Raw genomic sequence first — 15024 nt, 5'->3', positions numbered from 1 at the left:
GGGTGAACCCTTTTTCTTTAAGTTATTTTTGTTGAGTCCCCTTATCCTTCACTAGCTCTTTCCGCACCAGTAGGCCTCAGCCCCTGATTAGGCTCCATTTTCATTATTTGGTATGAATGGCAATTTTTGTCAAAATATTTATCAGTTTTATCAGTAAAGTATTTTTGTAAACTGGGAACCACGTGTCTTGCCTGTTGAGTGGAACGAACCTATGTTTTTGATAGCTGTAAAATAATTCCTTGGGTGTAATTCCCAAGGTGGCGTTGTTGAGCAACCTAAGATTCACATAGAGAGCCTTAGCCGCACCACATAGACTTTACCGGAAACACTTTCTCCTGGCACAGGTAGACCCTCGTACTATGAAGACAATGTTTTAATTTGGAAAAGTGCCCCTGAGAACTGATAAATATGCGGCCAATCCAAAAGATGTGTGACTATAATCACAGAACCCAGAAGAAAAGACTAATGTAATGAGAAGATTAAGAGGTGAGGAATTAAACCAATGCAGTGCTTTTAAAGATGACATGGTACTCTTCAGCTGAGTTAAGTTGTCCAGTGGCCAAAATGTTACTACATGGACTTGAGACAAAGAAATCTGTCCAAATGCAACTGATAAAAGCTTCTATGTTTTCTGGATCTGCCCACATGTCCAAAACTTCTGGGAGGAGTTCCATTGGCAAGAGATTTGAGATCCTCAACAACTTTCCCATCCTCTCCTGCAAGAGTGTATCAAACTCCGTCACTCTGACCTCGCCGCTGAGACAACCACTGTCCCGGGTGATTCCCACCTACCACCTCTCCCTCTGTCAGGCCCTGAGCCCCTGGATTCCTTGTTGCTTCTATCTAACTCCTCTTCTCCTCAGGCCAAGCGCTCCTACTCCGTGAGCATTTCCACTGTTTGAAGCCTGTCGGGCGGAAGCGCCGCCCGGTCAAAATCAACACCTCCAACGGCGTGGAGGAAGAGTCAGCCGAGAGTTTCCCCGCAGAGATGAGGAGTTAGTAATTAAGATGTTCAAGACCTCTTTGAATTCGAATTTGTATCTCTGAATACCACCCATCTGTAAGTGTATTCTTACATGTACATGACAAAACTCATGGGGAGGGTCCAGGTTGACATAACTGAAACATTTCCATAGAGAGCCACTTTGCATCAGCAGCAGCATGCTCCAGTGCTCTGGGAGAGTTTATAGTCCTGAGAGTTGAACACTGGATGACTGACAGCTGTCCTTCATGACAACAGAAGACACAGAAATCCTCCTCATCAAAAACATGACTTTGATCTGCGTCCTCATCTGGACTCTCCTCTGCTGCTGCTTCACAGGTAAAGTCCAGAGAATCAAACTCCTCTCCTCTATCAACATCCGTCCCTCTGAAATGAAGCCCACAAAACCATGACGCTGCTTTATGTTTTTGTCTCTGTGTCCTCAGAGTCCAGAGGTCAGATCACAGTGACTCAGCCTGGAGCAGTGAGCTCTGCTCTGGGAGGCTCCGTCACCATCAACTGTAGGACCAGTCAGGATGTTCATGTTTCGAACAGCATCCACCTTTTAGCCTGGTACCAACAGAAAGATGGAGCAGCTCCTAAACTTCTCATTTACTATGCTAATAGAAGAGCATCAGGGATTCCAGGTCGTTTTACAGGCAGTGGATCAAACTCTGCCTTCACTCTGACCATCAGTGGAGTTCAGGCTGAAGATGCAGCAGTTTACTACTGTCAGAGTCTTCACTATCCCAACAGTCAGTATGTGTTCACACAGTGAAAAACCGTCGTACAAAAACCTCCCTCAGTCAGACTGAACAGAAACTGAACTGACTGCTGCAGCTGGAAGCTACTGCAGAGACTGATACACTTCACTGAGGACACACACACACACACACAGGGAAACACACACCAGTAGTTCACTAAAAGGACCAAAGATAAATCACAGTATCTTTCTTGAATTGAAAATTTAAACCATCAGAAAATGAGGTTGTATGCAGATGACATGCTGTAATATGTTACGTGACCCTCCTCCTCCCTTTTTCAGTTTTGGGTTAGATAGTTATCGATGTTTTTATTTGGAACCATCACTCCCATTTTAAATGACTAAGAAATTAAGAAATATTAGATCTCCCAAACAGCAAATTTGGGGGGGAAACTCACAAAGGACCAGGTGTTAAAGTGTATTTTGGCTGACCTCCCCTGGAGGATAATTCAATTTCAGATGTGAAAATGGCACAAGACTGCCTTATTTATATTTATCATATTCACCAATAACAAGAGATAGTCTTCGATACACAGGTTTGTTAATACAAATTCAAGTTTATTTTAAGATTCTGAACAGGAAAGAAATAACTGATAGATGTTTGATATTGTGGAAAGGTGAATCTAACAAAAATGTCTTAACTTTAGATTATTCTGAATACAAATAAACATGTCATGCTGATGTTCATTTCACAGAAGAAACAAAAAAACTAATAGAACTTCAAAGAGATCTTCATTTTAACTGTTTATCCTCTAAAACCTCCTCGTCTCTGATGACCTTTGGTGGGACGACTCCATGGGTGAATGCCTGGAAGGTTGCTAAGAGATTTGGTCGAAGAGGTTGCTGCTGGAACACCCTTGGAAAACAAATGGCTAAGAGATAAGCAGGTTTCAGTCTGGAGGGAGGACTCCTGTTCATGGACCACAGCAGGGAATGTGTGCAGCTTTCCATCTGATGGAGGCTCCTCTCAAAGCTCAGCCAGTTCCCCCTGCAGCCTGTCAAACCAGGCATGCTGAATGTCCAAGAAGTACTGATAATCCAACCTTAGACCCCATTCCTTTGGTGGCGTGGTGGAATGTGAGGAAGTGCTGGTATATGGACATGGTGGTTTGTGAGGACCAGGTGGTATACTGGAACATGAAAGCACGTGAGGATGTTGCTTTCTGTTCACCACCTTCCTCTTCCATTGCTGGTGGTCCTGAGGTGCCAGTGAGGCAGACTAGAACATTTGTTATCTTGTTGTATAATATTATCAAAATAAAATTGTGAAATACAACATTTTGCGGAAACTCCATTAAGAAACTTCTCTGTGTCTCCACCTGGCCGACATCATGTCATTCCCCCTTTCTCTTTTTCCCAGTTTGGGGACTCACTCTCTGAAATCTCCACCTCCAGCAGCACTTCATCAGAGTTATTTTCTCCCACATGGTTCCTTGCCTGACATATATAAAGTCCAGTGTTGGACCGCTCCAGAGAGGGTAAAGACAGGACCTGTTCTGAGGCCACCTTGAGTAGGGAGCTGGAGGCAGTCCTCCTGTACAGGTGTATCTACCTGCAGCTGGGTTGGCAGTACTGCTGCAGGTCAGGTTTACACTGCTGCCCTCTGCCAGGCTGCCAATGTGACTGACCTCAGTTAACACATTCACTGGAGCATCTGTGCAGAAATCTGAGAAAGTGTTACATATTAATGCTTAGATTACATTATAAATTAAAAATATTCAAATTTTCACATTGTTTCTGGATTATGATCCTGTTTGGTCAAACACAAATTTAAATCTGCACCTCTACAACTTGTATAAAGGAAATGCAAGAAAATTAGTTAATTATTACACAAGTGGAGTAGTGTCATATGGCATTGCTTCGTCTGTGGACCAGTGTTTTATCTCCATAATGTAAACTTGTCAGCATTAACACATTTCAGTGTCATGAAGGTGATGTCCACTGTCATTTAAAAATACATGTGTTTAAGGCACTTTCACTCAGAAAATGTATTGAAAATATGTTATTAATATCTGAATACATTTAACACCTGGAATTTAGGATTAACATGTATTCCAGATGTACTCGGTGCATCTCCTCTTGTCTCCGTTATTTTGAGTTTATGATGCCATATCTCTAAATTATGAACAGATACAAATAACCAACTGCAGTTGGGTACAGGGCTTTAAGGATCCACCACATGGAGGATGGGACATGTTACTCCAGCTTTAATGCTTCATATTGTCTTACAGATATTTGTCCACTGTAGTGCACACCATGCATAAAAAGGGATACATATTTGTATAGATGGTCTACATGTGTGTCGCATGAAGGGGCTTCAGTTTAGATTTCAGAGTGCACCTTCGATTGCAACATGTCACGTAAATTAACTTCATAACCTTGAATTAGTGTAAGAAAAACTAAAACCTCCTGTTGCTTTAACTGGAAATTTGTATAACTTTAAACAAATTCTCAGACTGGAAACACAGGTGGTAGTTTGCATTTTTTACAGTGTGATCACATCTTCTACTGCAGACACAGATAATTCAAAACCACATATTTATTAGAAACACATATTCCATTGAACACTTTCTGTGATATGCAGTTTTAACAACAACAAAACTATATAAATCTACATGTGAATATGTAAATGTGTAGGTCAGTATCATGACATGTTGAGGACAGCTACAGTTGACTGACTCTGTGTGTTTGCATATGTGTCCTGCCTCTCTGCTCCCAGCCGTTAAGAGGCCAGTGTTGATCAGTGGCTGTCCAGGCCTTTCACAGCCACTGACACGCCGGCAGCACAATGATGATGTCACTGGTTCTACTGCTGGCCACCCTGGGGCTCCTTGTTCAGGGTGAGACTCTCTGCTGAAAACTTTGCTTCAGGATGCCACCAGGTTCACCACAGTGATGTTCTGCTATGATGGAGAAACACTGAAACAAGCAGCATGGACCTTCTTCCATCTGTTCTCCATGTTAAAGAAATGATCCTCTTCTGTTTGGATGTTGATCGTCTTTCTCCAAACTGGATTTTTAACCCTTAAAAACCCTTCTCCTATTTTTCATGTTTTTCAGATTCATCAGGACAAGTCACCGTGACTCAGTCTCCTGGAGCTCAGTCTGTTGCTCCAGGACAGACTGTTTCTATCAGATGTAAAGTCAGCCCAAGTACGAGTTACTGCTTCAACTGGTACCTTCAGAAAACTGGAGAAGCTCCTACACTCCTTATTAACTGTGGTTCCCGCCAGTCTGGAGTTTCAGATCGTTTCAGTGGGTCAGGCTCTGGGACTGATTACACTCTGACCATCAGTGGAGTTCAGGCTGAAGATGCAGCAGTTTACTACTGTCAGAGTGCTCACTATCTAAACAGTCAGAGTGTGTTCACACAGTGAAAAACTGTCGTACAAAAACCTCCCTCAGTCAGACTGAACAGAAACTGAACTGACTGCTGCAGCTGGAAGCTACTGCAGAGACTGATACACTTCACTGAGGACACACACACACATACACACACACACACACACACACACACACACACACACACACACACACCTCGTCGATCCTGGTTACATTATGATTCCACATTCATATCTCATTTGCTAAATATCTGAGGTGGGCCAACCTGGGACAACTAATGACAAAAGTCTTAAACTATACAAGACTTTAGCACGTTTTTGCAGATCCATCAGGACAAGTCTTCCTGACTCAGTCTCCTGGAGCTCAGTCTGTTGCTCCAGGGCAGACTGTCACCATCAGATGAAAAGTCAGTTCAGGTGTTGGTTAACACTTGTAGTTGTATCTTCAGAAAGCTGAGAAGCTCCTAAACTCCTCATTTATGAAGCTCGATCCCGTCAGTCTGGAGTCTCAGGTGGTTTCAGTGGGAGTCAGTCTGGGACCGACTTCACTCTGACCATCAGTGGAGTTCACACTGAAGATGCTGGAATTTAATACTGTCAGCAGGATTACAGCCGCTCGTTCACACAGTGATACAACGTTGTACAAAAACCCTTCTCAATTCAAAAGAAGCTGATCTGAATGAACAGCTGCACAGAAACAGAGACACTTCAGAGGTTTAAGACATGATGACAGAATCAGACTGACCTGTATGCCATTCTCCAACTCTCTTAAGTATTCACAAAAGGCCTTCTTCACACCCTGATTGGCTGAGAGGGAAATGTGCCAAACTGCCACTCCCAACCCCAGCTCCTGCTTTATGTTTTTGTCTCTCGACATCGTACAAAAACCTCCCTCAGTCAGAATGAACAGAATCTGAACTGACTTCTGTAGCTGACTGTGTGGGCTGCAGCGCCCCCTGCTGGCCAGTCTGACTCATAGTGTAAATACATGGTCATGTGCTCGTGGATGATTAAGTTTGTACTGTTTTTCCAATGTGATAAATACGTTGAATCTAAATGATAAAAATATTGTTTTCTAGGCATCCTGCAGGAGACAACATGCCTTCACCTCAACAAAGATTTGAGGAGTAGCTCATAAGTACTGCCCATAGCAAATTAATATTATGGTTAATAATTCAAAGTTGCTAATTTCTTAACAGTGAATAGTTAAAATTATATAAACTGAAAAAGAAAAAAAGGCACACAGCTCCCAGTAGTGAGAGCAAAGCTTTATCTCACCTCTGTGTCCACACTGGTTTATAGCTGCCCTGCAGAGTTTATCCTGTAGATCCAGTGTTTTCTTGTGTTGCTGAATCAAATCTCTGTGTCCTTTTGAGAAAGTACTGACAAGTGTGATTCTGAGGACAGACAGAATGGACAACGCCAGTATCTGAAACATGACACATGATTAATACATTCATGAATGAAGCGCCACAAAGTGAGAGGTCTTCAGCTTGTACATGTGAAGCCTTTATTTAAGATTTTGTTTTCATTTCAGTTTTACAGTTTTGACCGATTCTGCAGCTGCTGAGGTTAAATATCCTCGTTAACTTGGATCATACTGTTTGTCCTTATGTAATGTCATTTCCAGGCAAGCTTAAGATTTAACAAAAGAAAATTGACAACATTTTTCAGTTGATTATTTTAAATTATATCACAACTGTGCACATAAGATGTTGTGCCAGCGCAGCCCTGCCCTAAAGAATGTCATCATCTCAGTGCTGATGTCTGTTTCCTGGAACCAAAACAGCAAACCAGATGCATTGTTACATACATAAGTTAGACAGTGCTCTTTTAGATATAATGTAAAACTGATAGCATCACAATACTACTGGTCAGCATGTAATTTATCACTGAATAGTGATGTAACTTCATGGGACAACATGAAGAAAACTATGTCTGAAGTCTTTAAGAACAGTATATCATTGTATGCTGATGATACACTACATTTTCTTTCAAATTCTTAAAACTCTATCGAATGTTTTAAATTCCTGTCAACTACATTTGAAAAAAATATTTAATTAAATTCTCAACTTGTTTATATTTGCTTTATGATATTACTGCTGAAATCAGACACTGTCAGATGTCACTGAACAAGTTAGAGGATAACTGTGTCAATGCATGAAGTAATGCCAGAGAGTTTTAATGTACATATCACCAGTGACAAGAAAATATTACCATGATATGAGTTATAATCCTGAACATGTGAAAATATAGAATAAGGAATCCTTTGTTGGTATAAACACACATCCATGATGAAATATTTTATTCAAAGAAAAAATATATTGATTGTCTTACAGCTTTTAAAGCATCTGATAACTGCAACAGTGAGAATTTCAATATCTGAAGTTGAATAATGTTAAATAGGTGTGATGACAGTAACAGAGAGTGAGACAGAAAGACACAGAGTTGCAAATAGAAAGAGTAAAAGCAGTAAAAGTAACCAGTAAAACAACTCGACCCACTGCAGAGAGAGAGATTAATAAAGTTTATATGGGCTCAACTAAACTCCGTCCTGTTGGCTGCAGCAGAGGAGCTTCTAGTTCTGTTGGTCTTCCTCAGATTGGATGAAACTGATGTTGAATGTTTCACTTCCCTCTCTGAGTTCAGTAACCATGGCAACAGACCGGCATCACTGCTGAACCATGACGACAGACAGGTTTCAGTACTAAAGATAAAAAGTTAAAGGTTGCATTTTGTTCGTCTGACGTATTTATGTTAAAAACCCAAATTCACAAAGAAATCAACAATGGCATGCTGCTGATCAATGATCTGATCAAGTGATTGATCCATTGATAACCAGCATGATGAGAGTAATCCAAGTCCCTGTTGGAGTCAGTCAGAGCATTTCCATAGAGAGCCACTTTGCATCAGCAGCACCATGCTCCAGTGCTCTGGGAGAGTTTATAGTCCTGAGAGTTGAACACTGGATGACTGACAGCTGTCCTTCATGACAACAGAAGACACAGAAATCCTCCTCATCAAAAACATGACTTTGATCTGCGTCCTCATCTGGACTCTCCTCTGCTGCTGCTTCACAGGTAAAGTCCAGAGAATCAAACTCCTCTCCTCTATCAACATCCGTCCCTCTGAAATGAAGCCCACAAAACCATGACGCTGCTTTATGTTTTTGTCTCTGTGTCCTCAGAGTCCAGAGGTCAGATCACAGTGACTCAGCCTGGAGCAGTGAGCTCTGCTCTGGGAGGCTCCGTCACCATCAACTGTAGGATCAGTCAGAGGGTTTATGGTGGTATCTCATTAGCCTGGTACCAACAGAGAGATGGAGAAACTCCTAAACTTCTCATTTACTCTGCTAGCACTCGAGCATCAGGGATTCCAGGTCGTTTTACAGGCAGTGGATCAAACTCTGCCTTCACTCTGACCATCAGTGGAGTTCAGGCTGAAGATGCAGCAGTTTACTACTGTCAGAGTTTTCACTATCCAAACAGTCAGTATGTGTTCACACAGTGAAAAACCGTCGTACAAAAACCTTCCTCAGTCAGACTTAACAGAAACTGAACTGACTGCTGCAGCTGGAAGCTACTGCAGAGACTGATACACTTCACTGAGGACACACACACACACACACACACACACACACACACACACACACACACACACACGCTTTGTCGATCCTGGTCACATTATGATTCCACGTTCATATCTCATTTGTTAAATATTTGAGGCTGGCCAACCTGGGACAACTAATGACAAAAGTCTTGATCTATACAAGACTCCAACGTTTTTGTAGATTCATCAGGACAAGTCTTCCTGACTCAGTCTCCTGGAGCTCAGTCCGTTGCCCCAGGACAGACTGTCTTCATCAGATGAGAAGTCAGTTCAGGTGTTGGTTAACACTTGCAGTTTTATCTCCAGAAAGCTGTGCAGCTCCTAAACTCCTCATTTATAAAGTTCAATCTCATCAGTCTGGAGTCTCAGGTGGTTTCAGTTGGAGTCAGTCTGGGACTGACTTCACTCTGACCATCACTGGAGTTCAGACTGAAGATGCAGGAATTTACTACTGTCAGCAGGATTACAGCCGCTTGTTCACACGGTGATACAACTTCATACAAAAACCTTCCTCAGTTCAAAAGAAGCTGATCTGAATGAACAGCTGCACAGAAACAGAGACACTTCAGAGGTTTTAGACATGATGACAGAATCAGACTTACCTGGACGCCATTCTCCACCTCTCTTAAGCCTTCACAAAAGGCCGTCTTCACACCCTGATTGGCTGAGAGGAGAATGTCCCAAACTGCTTCTCCTCATTAATTAGCAGCCAGTCTCACAGCCTGTACACAGTGATCTGAATCCACTGCATCAGTCTAGAGGAGGTTTGAAATTCAGCCCAAATAAAACACACAGCAAGTCTTTCAACATCATTTTTTAAAGCATTTCTGATCAAATGTGAACTACATACAATTTATATTTTAGCCGGACATTTCATTTTTCAGTTTATAGGATTAATTTTACTTTGTGGACACTTGTAAAAACATGTTAGTCTTCAACCAGTGGCACATTTCATACATGAGACACATACAGTGTATCTGTCAGAAACCCAGCCCAACCCCAGCTCCTGTTTTATGTTTTTGTCTCTCGTCATCATACAAAAACCTCCCTCAGTCAGACTGAACAGAATCTGAACTTACTTCTGTAGCTGACTGTGTGGGCTGCAGCTCCCCCTGCTGGCCAGTCTGAATCATAGTGTAAATACAAGTTGATTCAAAGTATTCTTTGAAAAAACTAATCATTGTAACAGTTTCTGGTCACGTGCTAGTGGATGATTTAGTTTGTACTGTTTTTCCAATGTGATAAAAACGTTGAATCCGAATGATAAAAATATGGTTTTCTAGGCATCCTGCAGGAGACAACATGCCTTCACCTCAACAAAGATTTGAGGAGTAGCTCATAAGTACTGCCCATAGCAAATTAATATTATGGTTAATAATAATTTAAAGTGGCTAATTTCTCAACAGTGAATAGTTAAAACCATATAAACTGAAATAGAAAAAAAGGCACACAGCTCCCAGTAATGAGAGCAAAGCTTTATCTCACCTCTGTGTCCACACTGGTTTATAGCTGCCCTGCAGAGTTTATCCTGCAGATCCAGTGTTTTCTTGTGTTGTTGAAACAAATATCTGTGTCCTTGTAAGAAAGTACTGACAGGTGTGATTCTGAGGACAGACAGAATGGACAACGTCAGTATCTGAAACATGATGCATAATTAATAAATAAATTGAATGAAGCGCCACAAAGTGAGAGGTCTTCAGCTTGTACATGTGAAGCCTTTATTTAAGATTTTGTTTTCATTTCAGTTTTACAGTTTAGACCGATTCTGCAGCTGCTGAGGTTAAATATCCTCGATCACTTGGATCATACTGTTTGTCCTTCTGTAATATTGTTTCCAGACAAGCTTCAGATTTAACAAAAGAAAATTTACAACCTTTTCAGTGGATTATTCTAAATTTTATTACAACTATGCACATAAGATGTTGTGCCAGTGCAGCCCTGCCCTAAAGAATGTGATCATCTCAGTGCTGATGTCTGTTTCCTGGGACCAACACAGCAAACCTAACCTAATAAATTAGATAGAGCTCTTTTAGATATGATAATGTAAAACTGATAGCATCGCAATACCAGTGTGACAGCATGTAATTTATCACTGAATAGTGATGTAAAATCATGATACAACATGAAGAAAAACATGTCTAGAGTCTTTAAGAACAGTATATCATTGTATGCTGATGACATTCTTCTATCGAATATTTTAGATTCCTGTCAACTACATTTGAAAATTATTTAGTTAAATTCTCAACTTGTTTATATTTGCTTTATGATATTACTGCTGAAATCAGACACTGTCAGATGACACTGAACAAGGTAGAGGATAACTGTGTCAATGCATGAAGTAATCCCAGAGAGTTTTAATGTACATATCACCAGTGACAAGAACACATTACCCTGATATGAGTTATAATCCTGAACATGTGAAAATATAGAATAAGGAATCCTTTGTTGGTATAAACACACATCCATGATGAAATATTTTATTCAAAGAACAAATATATTAACTGTATTACAGCCTTTAAAGCACCTGATTCTGCAACAATGAGAATTTCAATATCTGAAGTTGAATAATGTTAAATAGGTGGGATGACAGTAACAGTGAGTGAGACAGAAAGACACAGGGTTGCAGATAGAAAGAGTAAAAGCAGTAAAAGTAACCAGTAAAACAACTCGACCCACTGCAGAGAGAGAGATTAATAAAGTTTACATGAGCTCAACTAAACTCCGTCCTGTTGGCTGCAGCAGAGGAGCTTCTAGTTCTGTTGGTCTTCCTCAGATTGGATGAAACTGATCTTGAATGTTTCACTTCCCTCTCTGAGCTCAGTAACCATGGCAACAGACCGGCATCACTGCTGAACCATGACGACAGACAGGTTTCAGTACTAAAGATAAAAAGTTAAAGATTGCATTTTGTTCCTCTGACGTATTTATGTTAAAAACCCAAATACACAAAGAAATCAACAATGGCATGCTGCTGATCAATGATCTGATCAAGTGATTGATCCATTGATAAACAGCATGATGAGAGTAATCCAAGTCCCTGTTGGAGTCAGTCAGAGCATTTCCATAGAGAGCCACTTTGCATCAGCAGCACCATGCTCCAGTGCTCTGGGAGAGTTTATAGTCCTGAGAGTTGAACACTGGATGACTGACAGCTGTCCTTCATGACAACAGAAGACACAGAAATCCTCCTCATCAAAAACATGACTTTGATCTGCGTCCTCATCTGGACTCTCCTCTGCTGCTGCTTCACAGGTAAAGTCCAGAGAATCAAACTCCTCTCCTCTATCAACATCCGTCCCTCTGAAATGAAGCCCACAAAACCATGACGCTGCTTTATGTTTTTGTCTCTGTGTCCTCAGAGTCCAGAGGTCAGATCACAGTGACTCAGCCTGGAGCAGTGAGCTCTGCTCTGGGAGGCTCCGTCACCATCAACTGTAGGACCAGTCAGGATGTTTATTATGATGGCAACTCCCGTTTAGCCTGGTACCAAAAGAGAGATGGAGCAGCTCCTAAACTTCTCATTTACGCTGCTAGCACTCGAGCATCAGGGATTCCAGGTCGTTTTACAGGCAGTGGATCAAACTCTGCCTTCACTCTGACCATCAGTGGAGTTCAGGCGGAAGATGCAGCAGTTTACTACTGTCAGAGTTTTCACTATCCCAACAGTCAGTATGTGTTCACACAGTGAAAAACCGTCGTACAAAAACCTCCCTCAGTTAGACTGAACAGAAACTGAACTGACTGCTGCAGCTGGAAGCTACTGCAGAGACTGATACACTTCACTGAGGACACACACACACACACACACACACACACACACACACACATGCCCACCCGCAGTTTCATCATGTAGATTAATTGTTTCATCCATTGATGCTTCAACCACCAATAAACTTGTATCAGAACAAGTTCAATGACAAACTTGTGATGTAGAAAACAAGTTAATTCCTCCATCACAGCTTCTTACCATGAAACAAATGAAACAGGACCCGGTTAAACAAACAAAGATAGAACCATAAACTTAGAGACAGAATTCATATGAACCATGGCACACATAGAAAATTAACAGTCTTCCATTAATGATTCTCTGCCATGCTTCTTCTGATGTGAAGGATTTTTTCACACATGGCTAATGGTCAGCAGCATCCTGAATAAATTTTGGACAGCAGTGACCTGATTGTGATATATCGGTTTAGCCAGCAGCAGCTAATGTTCAGCTGTGACCTGAAGAGCAACAAATTCAACCATATGATGAATGCTGATCAACACTTTGTAGGTTTGGATTACTCATCTCATTTTCATAGGCCTGTTTCATTTAGTATAACTGATACAGAAGTGCAGATTCTTCTACACGTATCATGATGTGAAAGAACTTACTAAGCAAAGAGGAGTAGTTTGAAAACAAGAGGATTCATGATAGACACCAGCAAATACCCTTATTAGACGGAAGAATGTAGAAAACCAGCCCATCTCTGAAAGACTGTTACCTGTGTAGTTGAGGTAAATCAAGACCCAGAATTTCAGCGATGTTCCTAATCTCTTGACTTTGTTTCGGTGTGGAAAAAGCACCTTGGAAAACTGATGACTATGCAGCCTGTTGAGATATGCAAGAGAAATGTGTCCACAAACACTGAACCCAGAAGAGAAGACTTGTGTGAACATTTAGTGGTCAGGAGATAAACTGCTTTCAATCATATCACATGATCCTCTTCTGTAGAGGGAGTTACCCAGTTGTCTCTGAAATGTTACTTCATGGACATAAGGCAAAGAAGTCTGCCCAACTGTAACCGATAAAGTCTTTTGTGTTTTCTGGATCTGCCCACATGTTCAAAACTTCTGGTAGGAGTTTCATGAGCAAGAGATCTGAGATCCTCAACAACTTTCCCATCCTCTCCTGCAGGAGTGTATCGAACTCCATCACTCTGACCTCACCGCTGAGACAACCACTGTCCCGGGTGATGCCCACCTACCACCTCTCCCTCTGTCAGGCCCTGAGCCCCTGGATTCCTTATTGCTTCTATCATCCTCCTCTTCTCCTCAGGCCAAGCGCTCCTACTCTGTGAGCATTTCCACTGGGTGGAAGTCTACACCTCCAATGCCGTGGAGGAAGAGTCAGTCGAGAGTTTCCAAGGTGAGATGAGGAGTTAGTAATTAAGATGTTCCTGACCTCTTTGAATTTGAATTTGTTTCTCTGAATACCTCCCACATGTAAGTCTATTCTTGGATGTGTCAGACAAAACTCATGGGGAGGGTCCAGGTTGACATAACTGAAGCATTTCCATAGAGAGCCACTTTGCATCAGCAGCACCATGCTCCAGTGCTCTGGGAGAGTTTATAGTCCTGAGAGTTGAACACTGGATGACTGACAGCTGTCCTTCATGACAACAGAAGACACAGAAATCCTCCTCATCAAAAACATGACTTTGATCTGCGTCCTCATCTGGACTCTCCTCTGCTGCTGCTTCACAGGTAAAGTCCAGAGAATCAAACTCCTCTCCTCTATCAACATCCGTCCCTCTGAAATGAAGCCCACAAAACCATGACGCTGCTTTATGTTTTTGTCTCTGTGTCCTCAGAGTCCAGAGGTCAGTTCACAGTGACTCAGCCTGGAGCAGTGAGCTCTGCTCTGGGAGGCTCCGTCACCATCAACTGTAGGACCAGTCAGGATGTTTATGGTGGGATCTCATTAGCCTGGTACCAACAGAGAGATGGAGAAACTCCTAAACATCTCATTTACGCTGCTAGCACTCGAGCATCAGGGATTCCAGGTCGTTTTACAGGCAGTGGATCAAACTCTGCCTTCACTCTGACTATCAGTGGAGTTCAGGCTGAAGATGCAGCATTTTACTACTGTCAGAGTTTTCACTATCCCGGCAGTGACCGTGTGTTCACACAGTGAAAAACCGTCGTACAAAAACCTCCCTCAGTCAGACAGAACAGAAACTGAACTGACTGCTGCAGCTGGAAGCTACTGCAGAGACTGATACACTTCACTGAGGACACACACACACACACACACACACACACACACACACACACAGTTTAATCAAACAGATTCATAATGTCATACACTGATGCTCCAAGCACCAAAAAACTTGTATCAGAACAACTTCAGTGACAAACTTGTTTTGGCAGAAAACCAGTTAATTTCTCCATCACAGCTTCTCACCATGAAACAAATGAAACAGGACCCAGTTAAACAAACAAAGATAGAACCATAAAGTTTGAGATAGAATTTATTAAGAATCATGGCGTACAAAGAATACTAACAGCCTACCATCAATGATTTTCTGCCCTTCTTCTGATGTGAAGGCTTTTTCCACACATGG

General features: G+C 41.7%; 1 protein-coding gene and 2 gene segments (V, D, J or C); all 3 read left to right on the top strand.

The window, feature by feature from the left end:
- Positions 1-8114: 8114 nt before the first annotated feature.
- Positions 8115-8584, top strand: LOC115573219 (Ig kappa chain V region 3381-like; the record flags this gene model as incomplete). The annotated part of the segment is given in 2 exon segments: positions 8115-8166; positions 8274-8584. Coding segments are annotated over 2 exon segments (363 nt in total), but the record flags the coding sequence as incomplete, so codon positions are not given.
- Positions 8585-11895: 3311 nt separating this feature from the next.
- LOC115572857 (uncharacterized) lies at positions 11896-13979 on the top strand. Its single transcript, XM_030403307.1, has 4 exons — positions 11896-11947; positions 12055-12371; positions 13596-13826; positions 13929-13979. Exons 1-4 carry the CDS (start codon positions 11896-11898, stop codon positions 13977-13979), a joined length of 651 nt encoding a protein of 216 aa, XP_030259167.1.
- Positions 13980-14112: 133 nt separating this feature from the next.
- On the top strand, positions 14113-14594 carry LOC115572856 (Ig kappa chain V region 3547-like). The segment is given in 2 exon segments: positions 14113-14164; positions 14272-14594. Coding segments are annotated over 2 exon segments (375 nt in total).
- Positions 14595-15024: the final 430 nt, after the last annotated feature.

The sequence above is a fragment of the Sparus aurata genome, chromosome 21 (genome assembly GCF_900880675.1).
Source record: "Sparus aurata chromosome 21, fSpaAur1.1, whole genome shotgun sequence".
NCBI classification, from domain to species: Eukaryota; Metazoa; Chordata; class Actinopteri; order Spariformes; family Sparidae; genus Sparus; species Sparus aurata.
The sequence above is the reverse complement of the archived record's forward strand: the minus strand, read 5'-3'. Positions and strand labels throughout refer to the sequence as shown.

Coding starts and splice junctions, on each gene's coding strand:
- LOC115572857 (XM_030403307.1), top strand. CDS start 11,896: ATGACTTTGATCTGCGTCCTCATCTGGACTCTCCTCTGCTGCTGCTTC. Junction 11,948..12,054: donor CCTCTGCTGCTGCTTCACAG/GTAAAGTCCAGA, acceptor CTGTGTCCTCAG/AGTCCAGAGGTCAGATCACA. Junction 12,372..13,595: donor ATCCCAACAGTCAGTATGTG/TTCACACAGTGA, acceptor CCTCTCCTGCAG/GAGTGTATCGAACTCCATCA.